This window comes from Anopheles bellator, chromosome 2 (assembly GCF_943735745.2).
Source record: "Anopheles bellator chromosome 2, idAnoBellAS_SP24_06.2, whole genome shotgun sequence".
Taxonomy (NCBI): domain Eukaryota; kingdom Metazoa; phylum Arthropoda; class Insecta; order Diptera; family Culicidae; genus Anopheles; species Anopheles bellator.
In genome coordinates, this window is record NC_071286.1 from 80,975,521 (window position 1) to 80,999,306 (window position 23,786).

Sequence of the window (23,786 nt, forward strand, 5' to 3'; positions counted from 1 at the left end):
GTCATGTCGGCGGCATCGTCGGCCAACGGGGGAAACAGCGCCGTGGTCGGCAATGGAAACGGCATCCCGTACGACAGCTTCCCGTACAGCGAGAATGAGCTCGACCGGAAGGACTACATGACCCACTTGCAGGGTAAGAAGCGCCCTGGTTGCAATGCTACTTAATTTTACAAATTTAGCTAGAAAAGAATGTTCCGCAAAAAATAGACTCTTCAGATGGAAAAGTTAATTAAAAATTAAGTTTAATTTGTCTTTATACGCAACATTAATGTCAAATTTGACGTCTTCTATATCCTGTATTAAACGTACGACTACTTGGTCGTGGGTCTGGTGCCCTTTAAGCAATATTTTCTTCAGATCTACCAAACGTAGTAGGCATAGCGATGGAAGCGAAGAAGATATGAAAGAAACGAAAGTTCCGTTGCCATCTTGTTCTTCTTGCTTTCCATTAAAACAAAGTAGCCTTTGGTGGCGAAACGAAAGTACATTAGGAAAAGTTCGCTCGGCAAACGATAATTAACAAACTCCCACTCGAAGATAATCGATCAGTGGACGAACCATTGGCGGGGTTGGCAACGAAAGGAGAAGGCAGTCGCCTTTTGCCCCGCTCAAACAACCTGAAGCCCCCGCCTCTCAAGCCCTCGCGCGACCAATCATTCGATAATCAATTCATTGCTTCATTTCCGGTGTTTGTCGCCGCAGGAGACATGGCCGCATCGTCCGGAAGCGCACCGTCGGCCTGCTGGTTTCCGGGGCTCGGGCGTCTCCAGTTGACGTCAATCAATCACCCGAGCCGGACAGCCCTGCTGCTGCTGCTGCTCAGCATCCTGGCCCCCCTCCTGCCGGCTGCCCACCGTTGGCTGCTGCACGTCAACCGAAGCGGAAGAACATCCCCACCGACAGCGGCTTCCGTCGGGGCATGATTCTAAGACGGACGGCGAGACGGACTGATGTCTCTTTCTGGCGGTGATTTGTATCAATCCGTGAGTGATTTGCAGATCAACCCCCACCACCCGTTCGACGGATCACCGGATGTCTGGTCGAAAAATGCGTCGAGCAAGGACTCACGCCGAGTGAGCCCTACCGTCGGCCGCCCGGTTCGTATAGCTTAATTTCACAGTTCAGTCAAGGCTACGGCTCCGGAGGGTGCATCTAAGCAAAGTAAAATGCCCGGAAAGCAAAGGACCGAACCTCGACGAAAATCGCGTTGACCGGCGGTGGTAGGCTTAGGGGAGCCCTTGGCCTACTTGAATGGTAGAGCGGCTGACAGTCGATAAAAATTTATAAGTAATACAGAGTATTAAGGTGGTAAATGTGTTGCCTATTGATCGATCTGGAGTCTAGTTAGTGTTATTACAGTTCGTAGCGGGCCACTAAGCAGCTAGCGACAATGCGGGAAAATCGAGACAGATTTCTATCGTTGATAGTGTAAGGGTTTATTTTTCAAGAAAAAGGACAACCAAAAAGGACACGGAAAAGAGGCACTACCCGGGTGCTTGACGGTTCCGAGTAGATGATTACGAAATTTGGGTAGTAACGAGCAGGCCAGAATGAAATGCTGGTGGGGCCGATAGGACTGCGAGGACAACAAGACGGGTACAACAACACGTGAAGCTACCTATCTCTCCGTTGCAGGATACCTATTTTATTTGAAATACTTTCTTGGAGCAAATATACTTACTTTTAGCCATTTGAAGCCAGGTGAGCCGTAGGTCGCCTACGATGGGCGAATGTTGCAATTTTAACACATTTCGTTCGAACTTCTTATACTTGTCGGCGCAGTCGTAGGCTCAGCGTTGTGGCCGCCCAATCATGGACCGCTCAAAAGTCACGGTCGTCAAAAGGTTTAGCCGGTGAAAAAAAAAGAGCAATACGATGGAACCGTCTCGGATTAAGTTTCCGCAAATCAAAACCGTCGCAGCAGCCAGGCCAAGGTTCGTTGAAAGTCGCGAACGGCGTTTACGAAGTAGATCGAAGAAATAGCGCGCCTTCGCATTCGCAAGAAATCGCTCAGCCGCCCTCCGGGAAGCGAGGGCGCCCATTTCAACGGCCAACTTCCAAGACATTTCCTACGTTCGGTGCTTATTTTTGATTCGTTTTCGGGTTTTGCGTAATTCACCCGGTCAAGTCGGGCGTGGACGGAAGCAAAGGGATCCTTTTTCGTGAAGAGGCGGACCAGAAGGCAAAGCAAAAAGGTAACGCCTCGGGCACGGGTCTCGAGAGTCCAGCAACCAGTTCAGCATTCGTGGGCGCGTGGGTAGCGTCGAAATGTCGCCGTGTACATAATTAGTGAAAAAGAAAGGGAAAGCCCAAGCAAAACGAAAACAAAAATTCCAAGTAGCATCGGCAGGTGGCCATGGCATAGACATAACCGAAACGAGATGAGAAACAAATGAAACAAATAAACAACCCACGGCAGCCGAGGCCATGCGAAGTGCACCGCTCGAAGGGCCCACGGAGCTGGTCGACTGTAAAATAGCTGAGTGCTTGCTACTGTGCATGTATGTATGTGTGTGTGCATGTATATGAATATGGGTCCCAAACGGTGTGCAGGCCCTGCGGTGGGTGGGATGCACTTGCTGCAGGATCACTTCTAATTAGATTGTATTTCATGAAGCCCGCAACCTGTCGAAGCGTGTCGACGCCTAAATCCAACCGCCCGTACTTAAAAATGGCAAGAACCTTAGTTCCGGACTCGGAGGGACAACTATCTGACTGTCCGATCCGATCAACGATAGCAGCCTGCACACCGTGGAGCTGGAGCAGCATTTTTAGTGTGATAAGACATAGAAAGGGCGTGAAACTCACTGTCCGCGCATTAATGAGGTTCGTTTCGGCGAAAAACGAGATCGAAAATCAATCGCACCAGACGCTCACCACGGGGACAATGTGAGAAAAAATATTAATTCTATCCAATAGGACTAGCATGGGAAGGCGATAACGAGCGCCCGAAGATGTAAGGGGGTCGCCCCGGATGATGAGGGAAAAAAGTAGGGCCACTCGTCCACGCAGCCGGTAACAAATTGGGGATGGCAAAAAGTGTGTGATTTGTGCAAACAGCTGGGAGATAATAAAATCTTGAGAAGCGAGAAGAAAAAAAAAACATCGAACGAGATTATGTTCCGCTTCGGTTTTGTGGTTTCCGTCCGAAAACAAAGAGCGGGCACAAAGGAAAGAAAATAATCAGAGAACTTGTTGACGGCCGCGACACTTGGGATAAAAATAATGAACTCACCACCGGTAAGTAACCACCCGACCACCACCACCACCGCCGAAGGGCAACTTCCTGGACCCTGATGGTGGCGAAGAAATCTCCGAATCGCCCGGAACATAATGCCCACGTTCCAATCTGCTCGGCTTTCGGTCGAAAGATTCAAATGAGTCGTACCGCCCTCGAAGCTTATCGATAGCGTGGCGTTGCAACTTTTATCGTTTGGAGAAAAGAACTCTGCGGCGAAGGAGTTTAAAACTATCGCCAAGTTGCCTGGAACTCGGTGCAGTGTTGCGAGTCGATGCATAAGAATGATAAATTGTTTGATAAGCACCGTTTCGTCTTATCACCACCAAGTACAACATGTTCACATGACAGGCCGAACCGGCCTCGACCAGCCACGAAACAACGATGAGCCTGGGAAATGGGACACGCAGGCACACAGAAACCACGAAACACGAACACCAAGGGAAGCCGAGATTCCGACCGGAACCGGGACCAACATCCCGCAGCATTCATCCATTGCATAATTTGGCGGTTTTTGGTCCCTGGCCCCAGGCAGTGCCCAACCGCGAGTGGTACTCCGGCCGTGCACGCCGCCCATGCTGGTCTGTTGTGAAAGAGGGAGCTTGATAAAAATTAATTATTTATAAGCCCGGATTATTTAACAAGATATTAATTATGAGAATGGATATTAATGAGCCGCGGCGCTGAGCGCCAAAGGGAAATTATGTGTTCCCGGTGGCTGACGGTATCCATTTCCACGACCTTGTTCCCATCCTGTCGCTCGTTTGTGTGACATTCTGCGCATTTGGTGAGCCCCTTCCGTACACGTAAGACGATTTTCGTAACGTTTTATTAGAAATCTTTCAAAACTATAACCTCATTCAATTAACCAACCAAATTCGTGCTTCTTGAAGAGGCAACTCAATTTCAAATATTTTCCTCTCCTGGAGGCAATGTTTTTGTCGCATAATTTACCACTCTCCAGATGTTCGTCCCGGCTGAAGCCAGGCTGGCCACAAAATGCAAATACGCGTTCCGTAAACGCGGAAGAAAAAATAACAGTTTCCTTAGGTGGCGATTCCGGCCATCCGTCCCCGCTGACGACATCGGACGCCCTTAAGACGGTCGCCCCCTTTAATTTGTGCCATCGGGGCCTTATTGATGTTATTAAAACATAAATAATGTACGCGCGAGGGCAGTTTCGTTTCGGCAATCGTTAGCCCGCTGATTTATGGCACACCCAGGACACCGGTCACCGACATCGGCATTGCAGTTCCGGTTTCCCGCGAGTGCCACACGCTTGGAGCCGGCGCCTCACGCGGTCGTTACTGTTTATCTTTCTCCGTATTCCGTCCGTCAACCGTTGGGAAACTCCCAAAACACAAATCAGCCATTCGAGTCGGCATCGCTTCAACGACTTTCAATCGATCTACGATGAGGCCCCCCGCAAAAGACGCTTTGTAGTAACGACAAAGACATCGACGGAGTGAGCCCGCAAAGTCACGAAGTCTGTTCGACCAGTCTGCTCCCAGCGGGAGACAGAAGAACCGAATTGTTGCTCCTTGCCCACGGGAAACCCAACTGGCCAAAAACAACAGAAGAAAATCCCACATCGCTTGTCTCTCCGAGAAGCGCCCACGGTGTCGCCCAGCGCCTGTCGGTGCCCCAGTCGGAGGAAACCCAAAGATGGAGATTTTCCGAGCGATTTGTTCTTATTTACAGTTTTATTTCGTCCCGGCCAACCGCCGGTCCTCGGTCGATCGGTTTGATTATGTTTTATTTCAGTTTCTCCGACGTCCGATCCCAATCAGAGCGGCGGCCCATCGCCCTCGCGTCATCGTCCGTGTTGCGCTGTGCCTTTTGCTCCGTCTGAAACGGAGCAACATCTTGTGCCTGGTTTCCGTCTCTTTCGTTTGATTGAATCACTTATCTAATCAACTGCCTCGCGTCCTGGCGGTTCTGCAATCGACTGCTTATCTAGTCCCCGGTAAAAGTCCTTCCTGAAGTCGAGTTCCGTTTCCGTTTCGCGCAAGGGCTGTGAAATATTGCTCGCACCAGGAAATGCACGATGGAGCCCAAACAAAAAAAAAAGACGCTGATCATAAAGTTGAAAAATCAAATTGCACAGAAGAAAGTCGTTATTTACCCAATCGATTACAGCGGTAAATACCGATTTGTCGCCCAACCCGACCGGGCCCGAGGCGGGCCGTCTGCTTCCCCGACACGGAATAAACGGATAAGAGTTTCCACAGGCCCGGAAAAGCCTTCCGGTTCCGACGGTAGCAACGGCGCGAAAAAGGCGCACCATGCAAACCAGCCTGTGGGGCCGCATCGAGCGGGAACGAGGAAATAAGCGGCACTCAAAACTTTAGCACCGCTCTACGCTTCCGCCTGGGCAATGTGCAAAATCGGGTGGAAAATTCATCAAAGCATAAAAGCACCGAACGGCGTGCACGATCGCGAAGATGAGGTCGATGAGCGGAGCACCCAAAAAAAAACGATGGCACCGGAAGTGGCAGCAGCAAAGCAACTTTCAACGTAAACAATCGCGGTGCTGGGACCACTTTTTTGCATCTATTTTCGATTCCAGCTACCAGCGCCCTGGGCCCCCTGGGCTGTTGTTGCCTTCCTTCTGCGTGGAACCGGGAAAATTGTTCGAGACTTATTCGACTCCGTCTGGCTTTGTTTTAGTTGCCGAAGAAAAAAAAATGCTTCTCAGTCAGAAGTTTGCCGTTTTTTTTTTTTGTGGTACGGTGAAAGAAAGTTTCGTCCGTTTGTGTCCGAGGTGCAACGTTTCTAAAGCAAGTTTCATGCAATTTTTACGAAAACATCGAGTGAAAAGCGTCGGTTGTCTGTACACGAAAAATCGGGAAAAACTTTTAAACCGGCTGACGAACCCAGCGGACGCCAGCCAGTCAGTGCGGTTTGATTTAACAACTCGCTAAAATATGGTAAGGAATGATTTATCAAACATCAAAAGTTGATCCAATCAACCAAAGCCCTGTAAGCAACCCGAACTAGCCGGTTAACTCTGCCATGCCACCAATTTGGCCACTATTCGGTTGGCTGGTCCCCAATAATTTGCGTAACTCCTTCGTAATAACATAACACGGCGTCTTGTTGCACTACTCAAATAATCGCTCAATTGGCTTCTGCGACTCGCTTCACTTCAACCCACCGATAAGGGACCGGGTGCGATACTTATCACTTCAATCGAAAGGTCGAATGATTTGTTCCGGCCCAAGCTGCCCTTTATTACGCCCCACTTTCCGGTTCCGGACGGGAGAACAAAGCGCGCACCCCCGCAACGTAAGCGTTCGTGTTCGTTAGCCACCGTACACGGCTTAACATCCTCCGGCATCCGGCACCTAGGCCCTACGGCCGCCCTTCGATTGCGAGCACTTGCTGCACATTTGGGTGGGGGGCCGGAAAGCTTTTGTCAAAACATAATTGCCAGTGCCACTGCATAATGCGAAAGACCCACCCGACGCAACCGACCCAAGCGGCAGAAGAAAATTGGCCAAAAATATCTCAATTTTATCAGCCACCAGGCGGCTCCATCGGCTGGCCGCGCTTCATCATCATGAGATCCCCGGCGCTCCCGACACAATGGACTTCCTTGCGTTCCTTTGCGCACCAAACGGATCAACCCGAATCCGGTGGGCTCGGAAAAAGGTGCCACCCAAACAGTTCGATAGCGTAGCAGCCACCGGCACCGTCGGCGGCTTATTGGGTCGGCTGACCTTTTGATCCCCCGATCATGTCGAGTGATATCTTATGAAAATCATAATCGTAATATCGGTGAACATATCTACGGCCACGGCCACCCGAAGCTTCCAGCTGTGCGGCCATGGGGGCAACCGTACCGGTTCGGGGTTCCTGAAGCAACCTTTTTCTTCCGCCCCATCGTCGTCCGGAAATCTGTCGCATTTCGCATGGCAGGGCAGGACTTTCCACTGTTCCGTGAATGTCCTCGCTTGTCGCAAGCAGCCGAGCATAATTTCGTTGACATTTATTGTTAATAAAAATCGTAAGTTTATTCCCGCCCAACCCCAACCCCGCTGGCTCGGCACGGGCCAGCGGGGTCTTTGAGTGAGTGTTTGAGTTCCACGTTCGCCACCGGCGTTCGGCTCCGTCTTGGACTTACCTTGCGCGTTAGCCAACCGTTAAATCCCATTCTTTGCGGTACTTCCGGTAGCCCCGGGACCGGCACGACAAAGAGTCGACAAGACGCCGCTAGTCAGTCGCTCGCCGTACGCTCGCTAATGATCCGTACGAGCCACGAACACTGGGTTTCCGGTTGGGCCATTCGCTACGAGCGTAGTGTTGTTAATTTGAATTAGTGTTTATTTTCAGTTTTCCATTCAAAAACCTGGCACCGAACAATGGCACTCCGGTACAATGGTACCGGGGAATAGTGGGAAGTAGTAGGGCCATTAATAAGCTTGAACCGGAATGGCTCCAGTCATCCGCGAGCGGTTGGCGCTTTTGCGGTTTGCGAAACAACGGCTGCCACATTTGATAAGAAATGAGGTAGCTAATTTTTAGCTGCAAACTCGTTGCCAATCATTACTAATAGCTTTGTGTATGTTGTGCTCACATCATTCAATACCGATTAATTATTGACCTTCTGCTCTGCTCCAGTAATACTATTTCAATCCTTTGCAAGGTAGCACGAACGAGAAGCAATGTCGGGTATAGAAAGGGGGCACTAGCAAGCTTACCAAAGGGGTGCTGTGGAGGCGTTCGACATTTATATTCCTTAACGAACTCCGGTGGGAAATTAACTCACGATCAAACGATGGAACGGAGCGAAGCGCCCGAGAGAACCATTTGCTGAGGACCGTACTTGGAATTTCCTGGAAAGCGTAAGCATTTGTTTAAAGATTTCAAATCCAGTCCAGTCCTTTTGACTTCGCTGTCTTTCGAGAGGACAGTGGACGTGAGAACATCCACTTACTGGTTTCATAACAAAGGTGGAGCATTCTTCTGAAGTAAGTTCCTGGAGAGATGCATACCGGGACAGCCGACGGTGGCAGTGATTCCACATAACAGATCTATGAGTGCTTAATAATAGATAGTGAAATTAAATAAACTAAAGCCATCTCCAAACAAGTATATTCTAAACAAACCTTTACCATAAAAATGCTCGAAACGTCAAACTAAGGCACTAACTTTGTATAAGCTCAACAAAAGTGTTCCCCTTTTCTTCTTCGAATGCAGCTTATTGGCCAAGCAAACACCAACACACATCGAGAGTCTCTGGCCAGGGGCAGAAAATTGTGGCGTCATCTCAGGAATATTCATTTCAAAGATCTTGCCTACTCCAAAGACGGCACGGCGACCGATTACTCACCGGGTCGGGGGTCTGGGTTCGCTGCACTACACCACAGCTCAGCCCACAAATGTTCTCATTTACTTATTTATCTTCGCTTCATTTTCTTAGCCCCTTGTAAGCTGCCGAAGCCAATTCCGTCCTCCGCCGAACCGAGACCGAGTCGTCGGTCTGAAGGAGGTCGAACGTTCTTCTTTTCTCGTCGTTCTCTCCGTCCGCTCCGTCCTGGACTGCATCACTTCGGGGCTAATCGAAGAAAAGCACCGGCGAGGTGAACGACGACGGAAGGGTCCGAGGTGCTGCAATAAGCCACCTACCCGATCCAGTGCGCTCCAAACGGACACCGTCTCTGCTTGCAACGGAAGGACGGCGAAGGTGTGCTGTGTTATTTTTTCATTATATTATCATATCCGTGCCTTCGGTGGCCGCCACTGAATGGCGCTGGGACTGGAAACCGCGTCCTCCTTGTACCTGGCCGTCCCTTAATCGCCACACGTCTCCAGTGACGACGGACCGTTGGGAATCAATCGAAAGAAATCTTCGACGGGCGATTTCGAGGGAAGAAGGGATAAAACGGTAAGCTAATCTTACTTTGTGCCACCGGTCGGTGGGACACGGCGGTTGATGTTTGTGTTTGTCCACTTCCAGCACCAGCTCTTCCCGGAGCTCGAGCGTCTGCTACCTTTTTGAAGGTGCTCTCGGAAAGCCCTCGGAAGGACCGTCGTCGCTCGGAGAGCTGTCGTCGGTCTCGTTGACAGTTGAAGACCCTCCTTCTTCCACTCGAGGTCTCTCGGTGTTCATTGAGAAGAACGGCAAATGGATTGGTACCGGAGTGCAATCGAATTTACAGAAGTAGATCGGCAAGATGGCCGCCCGTCCGGGGGCTTTAGTTTAAATTAAAGGAAATACAACATGAACACCACATGCCACCGGTTGGCTTCTTGTTGACCCCCAGGTTCACCGTTCGGCTCTTCCAGCCGAGGGCTCTAAACTAAACCGACGGCCAAAGACGGCACCGTCCGATAGTGTTCGGGCTGACTTTACTCCTGCCGGTCCCACCGGAGACCAGCTTCTGGTGGGGAGTGTGAAGAAAAGCAAAACATGATCAATTTCTTTAAAAACAGATTCAAGCCCGGTGCGGTTGGTTGGTAGAGTTGGGTGGCCGTCACTAGGATGCATCCAGTCGCGACAAAGGTTTCTCCGGCACGAGCTCAGTGCCGACCTCTTCGGTTTGCTATCAGGTAGATGCAAGGGAAGATTGTTTTCTTAAGTCAGCTCTTCAATTAGGGATAAGCATGGTTCAGATTAATACCGCTACGAGTAAGGACTTACGGATTGGAGTCAGATTACGGCGCAACAGGTAAAGGAGTTAGATTATTTTTCAGACCCACAAAACCTCTTAGACGATGGGAAGTTTAATGAAAAGGAGTACCTTTCTTTTGTTTACATTTTCCATAGTAAAATCAAGATTAATGTTTTTAAAATAAGACTTGCAATTATTCAGGTTTCATTTTTAAATAGTATCGAAACAAAATAAAATTGGAAAAAAGTTGGAGAGTTACGATAAATCGTAAAGGAAACTAAAAGCGATCTAAAGAGCAACACTACACAAAACTCAACAGCAACTATTATTTAACAGAAACCACTCAACTCGTCCACTTAAGATAATACATTGTTCCACAGAACTGTACCAGGCAGTCACGCCATGCCATTTGAGCACATCCTCTCGCAATTAGTAAAATCAACTCCGCGATCGTCGATCCTCAGCGTAGAGAAAAAACAGCTTGGCCCACAAAATAACTTTCGCCAACGGGCAAAAAAGAATGGACACCGGTGCACGGACACCGCCCGGCAGACAGCTTGTCCTTCGGGTCGCTTGTGGTCATTTATGAAACTCGTCCGGACACTAATTCCCTTCCATTCGGCGTGCGGGATCGGGCTCGGCCACCGCAAGAGGACGATGAATCCGTCAAAACCCGTTGCCAGGGTCGAAGCTTTTGAAAACCCGCTCTCTCTCTCTCTCTCTCTGCGACTCTCGGCAGACGATAAATCACATCGCGCAAAACCGTACGGTCCTCGCGAACTCGGCCAGCAGTTGCAGCGCCGCGCAACGCAAAAACTCCCGCACGCGGACGCAGCCAACTGACGATTCCACAGTATTTAGTGCGATTTAGTAGCCCTGCCAGGCCCACTTAGCCGATGCTGACCGCCATCAACATTAGCACCAAATGAGAACCGGGAAGGATTCCCCATCAGAATGCTGCCACGCCAACCTGACAAAAGGATCGTCTGCCCTCGTTTTTCTTTTTCTGTCCCTCCAAGGCAATGCACGCGGAAACGGCCCAAAGAGAAACGTCATCAAATCGGTGCAAAAAGCGCTGACGGATCAGCATTATGACGATGTCGGCCGTCACCACAGGACTCTATATTCCGTCAACCCGAGGCGACCCACCGATTGCACCGAGAACTAGTTCCGGTTCGGTGGCAGAATTCGCGTGGAATTGTCTTCCGACAGTCGCGATTCCGGTTTGGCGATGTTTTGGAAGGATTTTGTTTTTCTCCACCGTTCGTCAGACGGCTCGCGCGGCTCGTATTTATTTAGGGACGACCGACGACGTCCTGGCGCCATCCTGGCGCGGCCACCATCGAGGGGAGAGGGCGCATCCTGCGAAGCACGCGAACCGAGACACGATAAACGTCGGCTGCGTCTGCGGAACCGACAGCGAAGTTCGGTCAGCGAAGTTGGGCCAGCGAATCCGGCAGCCGGCTTGTTATGCTGCGACATCCCGGTGCCGGGGTCCCCTGGTGTTCGGTGGCCTGCGAAATAAACAGGACCGGCCGAAGGAGGAACGAGATGAATTGCTGTCGGAAGAGCGAACGAGGTGGGATACTGTTGCTTTATGTCGCTGAAAACGGCAACCATTTTACGGAATTTAAGTTCCATTCACTCGAGGGCCATTGAGAGAAAGGAGTGCTTTGAAAGAAAATCACGAGACACAAGAAAGCACTTCCCTATTAAGTGAAGTCACTAAGCCCTTGTGTAAGCCGCACAGTTAGTATAAACTTTTAAAAAAGGCCCTCACGCTGGTCGATGCTATGTGAGAAACCTTCCTTTCACAACACTCGCTTGGCCATTCGCAATTCGATACCAAAAAGAGACATTAACGAAAGTTTCCCCATATTTTGCGCGATCGTAAACCCATCTTTTATGTCTCCGATTTTCCTTTATTTGCCCTTACTTTCGCCAAACAGAATTCCCTATATGGAGAAAGTTTCGTGGCGATTAAAACCAATTTTTGCCAACTACTTTCCGTGCAGTTGGTTTAACGTTCCATCCGAACGACCGCAAACGACGTTCGATCCGGCTCGGAGAAACTCGAAGATTGTGGCGCGCATAAATGATCCGTTTTCCAATCCGAGCAGCAATCTGAAGAAAACAACTTCACCGAACTCGGGTGTGCCATTTAATTTGCATTCGCAAGGAGCTGCATTCGCTACGGCACGGCGACCCGTCCGTCTGAAATCTGTCCGCCTCTGAGAAGGATGCGCTTCTGTGACCTGGTGCTCGCGCCAGCCCGTAAACGCTAATACACAGCCCAACATACAAACCCCCCTGTTGTAGGGGCGGTGAGTTAGGGGAATCGAATAAAAATCCAACCCACTGCGTGTGTTTGCTGCCAAAAGCACGGCACAAACCTTACGATGTGACCGACTGTGGGGCCGATTCCGGTGCATAAAACCCGGTGCCGCAGAAAACCATCAACCCAGCAGAGAGAGCGGCCATCCGAGTGCTAGACAAGACAGCGCCAGCCAGCTCAGTCTAGACGGTGGCGAAGAGCGAACAATTTATAGATTTTGTTTACTGGCAGCAGCATCCAGCGGTCCATTTTGGAAGCAGGAAAAGAAAGCGGGCTGAAGGGCGCAGCCTCAGTTATCGATTCCTGCCCGTTAGCCGGAAGCGGGCGATCAAGGCTCGATAGTTGCAACGCGAAGAAAACTTTACCACAGTTTTCGCCCGGAAGTGGATATCATTGGTGGAGGGTTTCGTGCGTAACAATGGCATGGCGCACAGGATACGAATCTATTATGGCAAAGCGTCACAAACGAGAAGACGGAAACATCCCACAAGAGTGATTCCCGGGCGACACTTGCACCGACTGCGTCGTTTGAAATTATGCTGGAATTTATGAGTCAGACCAAGCCGGCTTATGACGGCTTTATGGCGCCATAGAATGGTGCTTTTCGGTAAATAAAATAGAGTTTCCATGGTAGTCGAAAGTGGAGCACCAGTTCCTGTCACTCGGCAATCGTCCACAGGATGCGTGGTGCCTCTCTCAAAACGTAAAGACATCTGCGAATTAAAAAACAAGGCGAAAACTTCCGCAAATTAACAGCAGCCCGAGCCCAATCGACCAGCTGACAACTCAATCTGTACCCCGTTCCGGTTGACCACTCGATGTTTGGCCGATTTGTCGCGGGATGATGATGAACGGTTTCCGGTTCCGGGTTTCCCGGGAAATAAAACCTTCGACGCACTGTTGCGATCGTATCTTCAGCGACGGTCCAGACGGGAGGCCATCATGCCATTACTTCCAGCCGCCCTCCGTGGATTAAGGATTAGGCTTTGGCCTCCTTTTTCCCGACGCCCGAGGCCGTGGCGTTTCCGTTTCCCGTTTCCCTTTTTGCGCTTTTGATGAATCCTGTTGCTCAGCCAATGAACGTTCGGAGCGAGACGTTCTCCCAGCGTCGGAACAATCCATGTCCGTTCGGGTTGACACCGAGTGACAGCAATTTATTTGCAACCATCCATCTTTAGGCCGGGCTGCTCGGTGGCCGCTCCGTGGCATCACTGACAGGCGGCCTTCTATTCAACCATCCATCTATCCACCCGGCACGGTCCAAGCCAGCCACGGGCTACCCCGAAGCTCTACGTCTCCGATTTCCACCTCACGCCCCGTGGACCGAGGCCTACCGGGGCCTAGCGCACGAGGCCTAGCCATTTTTGCTAAATGGAACATGAAACAACGTCGAGGCCGCAGCGCAACGGAATGCAGCGAAAAGTCACGCTCCGCCAAGCGCCATGCTTTTTCATGCGCCTCTCGTTTTTTTTTTGTGGCCGCACCGTGCTTTTTACTGCTCACTGTTTGATTTTATGTTTTACCTCTTTCGGCTGTGTCTGAGTGAGTTTTTCCGCTCACGGTTAAACTTTCCACACAACCGACATGGGACAACCCCACACCAGATGGGACTCGTTTCACGCTGAAAGATAGAAGACAACACCGCGGCCATCACGGCCGCGCTCACGTAGGATCGAAATTGAAGGACAACGAAAAAAAACCAGGCCGCTTCGAAAACAAACCATGTCAACGGTCGACGGGATGCAATTGCAGAGGCCCAGGCTTCAGCCCTGTCGCCGGCCAAAGTTCATCCGACGCCGGTGACAGCTTCGAGCTCCGGCCAAAAGGCCGAAGCACTACACATTACATAAAAATAACGAAGCTCATCATCTAAAACACCGGACACTGCGACACGCCGTTGGCCTTTGTCCGAAATGGCGGACCGTCAAATGATGGAAATGGTAGAGAATAAATTTGAAAACAAAATTGCTGGCACAAAAAAAACACGTTGAAGAGAAAAGGGCAAACTACTTTTATCTCTCGAGCACGTGGCCAGGCCGCACCCGGGGGGTGAATATCAAACGTACCTTTAAAAGCGATTGTTTGGCGTTTCAGTTCTATGGGTTCGATGTTAAAGGGACCACCTACTGTAATACTGGGTAAAGTTCTTCATTTTAAATCATTAGACCTGTCCATAAGCAAGTCCAGTTTCTTGGAAACCGTGCCAGCGAATACTTCGTCCCAATCGCCTTAAAAGCATCCAACCAACACGAAGACCTTGCTGGTTGGGTAAAAACCTCAACGTGGCCATTCTAGGGAACAGCTTAAACGGAATTAAACGTGGAACATTTGTGTAAACACACATGCAAACACAACCCAGCCCTGTCAATACATGCTTCCGTTTCCGTTCATTATCACCGCGCTGCTCGCCAGGTCCAGGCTTAGTCGGCTGGCCAGCAACCTTTGCAACTTTCGATTCCAATCGAATTGGTTTGTTGCATTTGTAGGTGCATTCGTTTGCATTCGTTCGTCGCGCTGGCCTCGAAGGAGTGTGGAAGAGCGAGGATCGAACCTACCGAATGCATGGCTCTGTGAGTCTCTGTGGGTTTTTTATTGCCGAGAGTTTCCAACCGGCAACCGGTATTCGGTTTGGCCAAAACAAGCCCGTTTGGTACATTTTATTTGCCCAGTGATTCGCGGGAAGTTGAGAGGATTTTCAACTTCACTGGTTCGCTGAGGAGTGCCGACCAATTTTCACTATTCGACAGCGTACCGGGGCAGCTTTTTTATTTAGTCCCTCGACACTTTAGCTTCCCTCGAAAATAAGCTCAGCCCTTAAAAATTCGCATCGCAACGTACCCCAAGTGCCGTTGCGTTAGCGAGTGTGCCGTTTGCGTAATTGGATATTCAAATTATTGTATTGACAAATTAACAAAACAGATGCAGTGCCGTTGCACCCGGCCACAGCGGCGGGGCCGACCAAACTTAAAGCCAAATCGCCGATGCTGCGCGACAAAACAATGCAATAATTAAAAGTGACCACAGAACGGAAATATGCTAATCGAACAAAATAAATTGAATGCTTTGTTCGAACGAATTCGACCAAAGTGTCCAGATATTTTGTCCGTCGGTCCATTATTTGCTACTATCGCCTACGGCAGCATTGTAGATGATAATGAAGTCCTCCGGTCGATGGTTGTGCCGATTGGGCCGATACTCTTCCCTAGCCATTCCAATTGATTGCTATTTTATTGATCAAAATATTACAATTGCCATCGCCAGCCTGCCATTGTTAGTAAACATCCTTTTTAATTACACAGCAAACCACACGACAGAATATCATTTTCCACGAATTCACCTCAACTAGCGATTTCATAATTATCTCATTCAACTCAATAATGCGGCGATCAAAATGCAACGATCCTGGCAGCGCATTCGTTCCCCGTGACAGCGTGGCAATGATTCGGTGAAAATACCACCGACGGGCGATGAGTCACACCAACTTAGTGCTTCCCAAACGCGGCCACGGTTAGAACTGAACGATGGAAAGAAAAACCCCGATGACGAATTTTTATCCCGAGCCGTCCCAAGTTTGACGGGATCATTAGTTTTAACTTTCCCGTGCCCGTCTCGTGATTATGCTGAACGGGAAGATTATGTTGCAGCGGAGTTTCCCAGGGCCAGGGACACTTTAAGCTTCCCAGTTTTTCTTCCCCAATGCAATCGACCCTCAAAATGGTGGCTGCAACCACCATCGAGGACAACGAACCCGCCCAACTCGGTGGTGGTTCCGGTGGACGGTTTCGGTTCCGGGGTTTCCGTTGCGTTGAACACCGGTCTCCCTATCGATGGTCTTTTCCATCCCCCTTATTCCGCGACCCCAGGATGTGTGTTCGGCCCGGTCGGCGCCAACAGCATCCTCGCCGACCGAGGATGCTGACGGCGGTCATGACGACGACGGCGACGGCAATGATGATGATGTTGCCGACAGGCTGGCGCCAGCAGTCCATTTCCTCGCCGTCGCCGCCGCCGCCGCCGCCGCCGGTGCGAACCGATGGGTTTCCATTGAACTGGCAGGTTTTCCACCCGGGCCTCCACCCGAAGCCGATTATGTTCGTCACCCAGTTTTTCTGATTTTCCTTCGCCTTTCGCTTTGTTTCACCCTCCGGAGTCCGGGGGCGCAATGAATGCGAGTTGTTTTTCATCTACGCCCCAGTGTCCGGTGTCCCTCGTAGAGACGCACGGAAAACTATTTCTCCGCAACGAAGCCGAGACGTACGATGGACGACGGTGTTGGTGTCTGCCACCGTATGAGGGTGTGCGTGGAAAACTGACTTCAAGTAGTGGGTGATAACCGTCGCCAGGCTACTTGGCCCTGCCCGGTCGACCTGAACGCAAAGAAATAAAGCATAAAAATCGGAACGCCCGGAACGCTCCTCCGTTGGCGGCTAAGATGACAACGAGCCGGCGTCTTACGGTGCTGGCTGGCTGACGAAGGAAGGCGCCGAGGTCTTCTTCCAGCTCATTTCACGCACGCAACACACGCCTCGCTGTTTCAATCGCGCCTTTGCCGTCCATCGAGCCCCACGCACTCATTACGGGGAAACTTTCGGGCAGCGAACCGAAAATGAACGACTTCACCATTCGGCCGAGAAGTTCTCAAACCCGACGCCGACCGTTTTCCCGGCCATCCAACTTGAGACGGTGCTTCATAAATACGTCGCCGATGCTGCTCCTCGGGCAACGCTGGTTGTCACCGGAGCCGTCCTTTTCATCATTTCACTGAATCTGAGTTCACGAAAAAAAACCACGCAGAAGAGAAGAAACAAACGCGTAAACAGCTTCCACGCATCACGAGCGAAAAGTCAGCACATTTCGCCCATTGTTTGTGCGTTGAAAAATGACTAATGGAGTCTTGGAAGCCGCTCCCGTCTTGGCCGCGTTTCTCTTGCCCGACCGTCCGACTGGCCCGCAAGTAGCGAAAAGGTGGCCCTTGGGTCCTCGCCCACACGGCCCCCACATGTAGACACTTTTTTGTGCGCCATTATTAGCCGGCGACCCTTCATTTTTGCGCCTTCTCTCGGTTTCGTGAAATGAGTCTTTATCTTTAAGTGATCCTCATTTGTGGTGTTGATAAAAAAAGGGCAAATACCATACCGGCAATATAATGACTCATCGCGGGACCACTCGAGTTTGACGTCTGGACGTTTATGTTGTTTTTTTCCCCTGTGCGAGTAAACAATGATCAACAATAGCGAAAAAATATGGTACAGAAATTTGCTAGCACTTTTTGCTCGACTCGAGCGGTCTGTGCCGTTTCTTTTTTTCGTTGGGCACTGTGCGACCGTGGAACAGTAATCATGCTGATTGCAAATGAATAATGATGATAATGTTGCGCATCATTTACCATTTACCATGAAAGGCACCCAAAATCAATACCGCTTGATTTATGATGTATGTGAATTTACATTCTCTTTCTTTAATTATGTTTTGCAGCAACTCAAGCTGTTTTGTGGATGGCCAGTAAGTACGTGGACAGTAGCTTTTGACGTTTGCTCATCACAAAAACCGATTTAAATAGAATGAAAATAAAACATTTCTAAAAACTTCTAAAAACATTCAATATTATTATGTTATTGAAAACAGTTGAATTGTATCAACCGATTGAAAACCGACGGACTCGGTCTAAAACCAAGCTTTTGGGCAAACGTACCAAACTGCACTTCAATTTTCTTTCTGCTTCCATTGTTTGATTCTGGCATCATTCCTTCGAAAATAGCTCATCGCTCATACACCGTTCATCATCATATTTATGCATCACGGACATTGTGGAATTTTGGAGAATTCTAAGCCAGATCCCGGCTCCGTACCGTGGCACGGATTTTGAGCTGCAACATACTTTTGTTGATGGCCCAATTTATTTCGCTCTCGATCGGGATGCCGAGCTCACTCACCGTCAGGCCGATAACGGACGGCGATGTCGATAGACGATTTTGGGTGCAAAAATGTGCCAACAGCATCCCACGGCACGTGTCCTTGTGATGTTTTCTAGATAAACTGTCAGTTTGCTGGAACGTTCCGGCGGCGCAAAAGTCGGTTCCATCGAAAAGCACGCAACATCAACATGGACAGCTGCGCTAAATAAGTGATGCAGCTGATACCGCCGGCTCGGAGCGGCTCACAAAGTTATGCAAGAATTCGGTCATCAGGTAGGGGCTACATAGTCCGAGTGATAACGATGCCATTTTAAGCTCGAAACGAGTTTTAAGCGAACAGAAAAATACGAAACAAATTCAGTGTGTTAGAAGGAATATTTGAGAACAAAGTACTTCGCATCCTGTTCTATCAAAAACAACACAAGCAGATAAGAAATATCGGATGAAGTGTGATTAGCTAGTTTCTGGATTAACCGGAATGGTCGATTTATCGAAATGGCTCCCAAGACGTAAACATGCGTCTAGGATGTTCCTCTTCGCATTGCCCACGCTAATGGGCCGATGTTTGCGTAACCGTTAATCATTCGCTTACGACCGAAAACATCTTGCCCGCTGGACCCCTAGCCTCAAACCGGAAGCCGTATTGTGACACCTCGCCGAAGGGATGAAAGAAGATTTGTTTAATTTATGAACGCGATTCCTAAGCGGTCGGCAAATACATGTTTCGCTTTCGTCAACATTCCGACCGACAGCGTGAACTATTGCTGTTTGCGCACCTAATGGAACCGTACTATTTATGGAACCAATAGTCGCCGAGTGCCTGGCGCTGATAGCCGGTCGGAGGCCTTCTGAACACCAGCAACGCGATTGCAACGCAATCCATTTATTTAAATTAATGCAAACAACCGGAAGCAAACAGCTAACAAATGTTAATAAACTGGAAACCTTTGGCGGGCCTTACAGAAACATTTCCCTTCGTTTGTGATCGAAAGAATGATGTTCGTTTATATGGATTCGTTTGAATGGCCGTTTCGTAGTGTGATCGGTGCTGAACCGTTCCTAACATTGTCTGACAGAAGCACTTTTTCGGTGTTAAGCTCTGCATCCCTTCATACGGCAGACCGCTCTATGTTATAATTGATTTCCCTCGGCAAAAGAGACATCGAACGGGGGCATCATAATGAAATTCCCATCTTCTAGCCGACATCCGACATTGAAATAGCTCTAACACACTTTTTATGATTTATGCGACAGTTCAGAATCGAACTGCTGAACCTATCTGCCGTTGCGCAAAGAATGTCCAAAAACGGTAAAAAATGTTCAAATGCAGATGCCCGAGGGGAAGAAACTCGGACTCGCACTCGGATTCGGTATACCCTCAGTCTAACTGAACGTTGCTTCTCAACGCAAGGAACGTTGCGTAACCTTGTTCAGCGCCGGTTTTTCCTATGCTCCTCCTTTGTGGTCAGAAAATGATGACTTCTGGGTTGGGTGAGTCATCACTGCTTTCCGGAGTCGATTTTCACTCCTTTCAGATAGCTCCTTCTTCGCACCCTACCCGGCTTCGTCACCGGATTCCCCGGCATACAGCCCCGGGCTGAGCCCGAGCTCATCCGTAGATTGGTTTGCAATTTGTGTGCCCTCTTTGACACCGTGAAGCGATGTTTTCGAGTCAACCCACAACATCAACATAGTGTCCCCGCGTTTGCGGTGCGGGGCGCGGTAGTTCTCCGAACCCATCATTCGCCACGGGCCCGGTGCTTTTTGGCGACTTCATCTCGATCGTTCCGCGTTTGTATCTTCATGCGGCAATAAATATCGTCTTTTATGATTTTCATCTTTATTGTTATGTTTTTGTTTTCTCTCGCTCACGCGCTCTCACTCTCTCTCTCTCTCGCTTGTGACCATCTTCGACGACACACCGAGTTTACGGCCCGGTGTCTACAGACCGGCCCCGGCTCAGGGAGAGGGCCGCATCACGATGCCACTCGTTGGCAGAATTAATCGATAGCAGGGGGATTACAATTTATTTCCACCCTCCGAAGGGGTCGATCACCATTTTACGCTCTTGGAACGGCGCGAGGGACAGCGGTACCGGGCGGTGGCGAATAAAAATATTGCAAATGGACTCGCTTGTCGAAGTAACAAAGTGCCCTCGGTAGAATAAATATTACGTGGTTCCTCGTGCAGCCTCGGTCCTTTGCGTCAATTATGGATCACCGCTAGATAACACTTGCTGGGATAGCCAGGTCTTACTTTTTTGCCAACTTTTTCGTTAAGAAGCGAGCTGCAAAAAACACAGAACAAAATCCTGGGCAAATGGAAAGCATAAGTCGCGCACCCGGTTGAATCGAATCGGAACGCTTCATCGGCGACATATGTAGAATCAAAGGGCAACAAAAATTGGCAATAAAGAAGAATTTATGTAAATTCGAGTCCACGATAATGCCGTTACAACGTACGAAGTCGTGATAAGGAAAAGCCATCAATAACGTTCAACAATCTATGTTTTAGTTCGATCGGTTACTCTCTCAATTTGCCATTACTATTGGTGGTCTTTTGCAATTTACCGTCCTCTGAGGGATAATGATTTTTAATATTTATATATTTCCTAATTTAAAAATTATTCTATTAAAAATTAGAAGAAACTTCCATCCAGAAGCGGACCTCGTGAGCTATCAAAAAGTTGTTGTAATAAGTGCAGTAAAACACTCAATTAGATAAGGAAAACCCTGAAAGTATCGTGTCAACGTGCGATAATATTTGTTTGCGTCGATATGGTGCAAGAACCCAGAGCACACTGGACGATATGCACCGGGCCAACCGACACCGGAACCGGACGATCCTTCCGAGCGGGTGCAAATCCACACGACAAATGTTTACACGTATGCTTTCGATGCTCGAAACAACACGCAAACACCCACCACCACCAGCAGCACCGATGGAAGCCAGCGTTGCACCGCGTGCATTTGATTTGTGGTCCATATTGGAAGCGCTGAATGTTTCATGAGTCATTTATCGGCTCTCGAGAAGCTCTCCAAAAATGGGCCACACCACGCGCACACTTCCCGAAGACCCGACCCGATGCGGCTTTTTGCGTGGGCCAAGCCGAAACCATCGATAATGGCCCACGGAACGAGGAGGACCCTGGCAGCCGACATGCGACAATTGCATAATTGAAGGAACCAACAGCCACAACACCTAGGAATGAACATCGCACCCCACTCAGCGAACCGGATGGCACATTCCGCCCACACGGATTCGGATCTCGATTAGGCGCTGCCGACGAATCCTAGCACCGACGGAACCGACCGGATATGCGGCCGTGTTCGGGTTGGTCCGGCAGGACAGGCGGCAAGCAGAAGTTTATTTATTTATGCAATGTCAAAATGTCACACTTCGAAATTCATAATTCAACAAACAGACGCCGGTGGCGATGGCAACTGCAACGCCAATGGCCAATGGCTGCCGTTTGTTTTCGTCCTGGTTTGTGACCTGGGCCCGGGACCGGGAAACACTCCCTGCCAGCGCACCAAACCGGAAACGGCAGCTTCCGGGCCGGCGCTGCTCAATGTTGCTCATTTCGTGCGGCTCCGCGTTATTTGCCTTCGCAACCGTCACGGCGAAAGATTAGTCGGTCGTTGAGAGCGCTGCGGCTGGCCACAGCCACGGTTTCATCCGCTTCCGAAGGTCGGTCGGCGTGCGGTCTGATGGCACCGATTGACAAATACTAATTGTGCTCACGTGCCACATTTTATAAGCATCGCGGACAACATCACGCGGTCTCTCTCTTATCGGGTGTGCAGTGTTTGCCGATTATATTGCGCCGTTTCAGGCGGGCCATGTTTGAACACGTGGACCGAGCACCTGAACTGAACCAGGAAGGGTACACTGCACTGCAAACAGCGCACCGAAAAGCATTACTAATTTTATGTTTCCGATTTTTGCAATACAATTTCTTCTGCGATGGGAAGCCAACGGAATGTAAGCGGATGAGTAATAATCGACTGCCATTTCTGGCGACCTCGTCGCACGCCGAGCGTCCGGCATGAGAACAAACAAATTTCAATTTCCCATTCGCAGATAATCAAAATCGAACCGCCGTCGTTTGCGGAGCGCGTTCCCCGGACGATAATGGGATTTCGCTTCAATCTAGGCCATCGCTGGCTCCTTGCCGTCCTGTCGCCAGCTCCGGCTGGCTGGCTGGCTGGGTCGGGAAATTGAGAACTTCCGCCACTAACGACCGACGTTGAGCCGACTGTCATGCGTGTGTCGCAACATAGCGTCGGGTGGCGTCAGCCGTACCTTGCGCTAACTAGCGCCAAACACATTGAACGGACGCCATTGATCATCGGAAACCGGGCGTATCGGGCCCGGCTTAGAAATGTGGCTTTCTGCAGCCAAATGCATTTGCGCCAGCCTGTCGGACGTCGGACGCACTTCGCCAACGGGTCCCCGGCAGAGAGGAAAGATCCGGAACCGATCCGTTCGGGCTGGCGACAGACTGTTCTTTTCGACGCATCATCGACGCACCGAGTTCACCCCGGGTTGGTTCCTCCTATTCCATTGCCCCAGCGAAGACGATAATCATAATCTTGTCGAAGAACTCCGATGGGGCTCGATAGAGAATTGAAACATACACGCGGAGAAGACGTGCTGCAAGCGATATCGATTTCGCTGGCAAGTACCAGACTTTGTGTAGACCAAAATCAGGTTCGAAGCGATGAGCCAAAGAGGTGGCCTCAACGGTAGCTCGTTAGTTCGGGTTGTTGAAGTGTAGCCGAAGAAACTGCTAGCTTACGGCGGGATGGCGTGAAAAGAGTGTCGTCTTGAGGTAAATTAAGCGTGATCTGATTTAAAGTTCCACGAGCCCAACGAATTTCGATCTCAGTAATTCATAAACAAGTCGACCCCATTGCCGATGTCGTGTTTTTTTTTTGTTTCCACACTCCATCGGACCGTGGAACCGTCTTCACCAAAGGTTCAACACTTTAATGAAGTTTCCATTCACGTGAACTCATAACAGTTCACACTCGTGTGGTTTCCAATTACATGGCTGGGTGGCCAAAAGTAAAACATTAACACTCGCAGCGCGCGGGAAGTTCCTTTTTGCCAGCCCACTGGGGGCAACAGTATTATGTAGCCGCGGTCCCGATTTCATTACCGAGATTCGAGGTCCTCCGTGTCGCGCTTTTCCGTCCGTCCGCTCTCTCTCTCTCTCTGCTGGGTCACCATCTTTTAGGAGTTGGGAAGATTATCTACGAACGAACCGTGTGCACGGCGTGTTGTTGCGAGGAACTGAGCACGCTAAATTGCACACACGTCGAGAGATTCTTTATCAAGCCGTGCCACGGTGCCGTGCATCCGGCCGGCCCCGTGTTTGCATTCCAATTAGCGCGCGGTTGCTCATTTGATGCGCACCGAACAAAGCCAGATAGTGTAGAGTTTCCCGAGTGAAACTGCAAGTGGTCGCTCCTTGGGGAAGATTGCTTCGTGCCACTTCCTGAGAGGTGCCCCTTAAACGAGGCTGCGAGACAGTATCGTAGCTTTAAAGCTGGCATTTTATGTTAACCAAAACAGGGAGACTCCCTAGTGTCGTTAATTTTTAATAATAGTTAGATAAATTCCAACAACATTTTACTGACCTAAGCGAAGAAGAACATTCACCCGACAATCCCGGA

The 23,786-nt window shown here is 49.8% G+C and overlaps 1 protein-coding gene across 1 annotated transcript in view; it reads left to right on the top strand.

Annotated features, from left to right (window-relative positions):
- The window catches only part of LOC131208168 (uncharacterized), a 62,105-nt gene extending 61,182 nt beyond the window's left edge, over positions 1-923 (top strand). The window contains exon 7 of the mRNA XM_058200817.1: positions 703-923. Coding sequence (XP_058056800.1) covers positions 703-923 — 221 coding nt within the window. The remainder of the gene's footprint in view (positions 1-702) is intronic.
- The last annotated feature ends 22,863 nt before the right edge of the window (positions 924-23,786 follow it).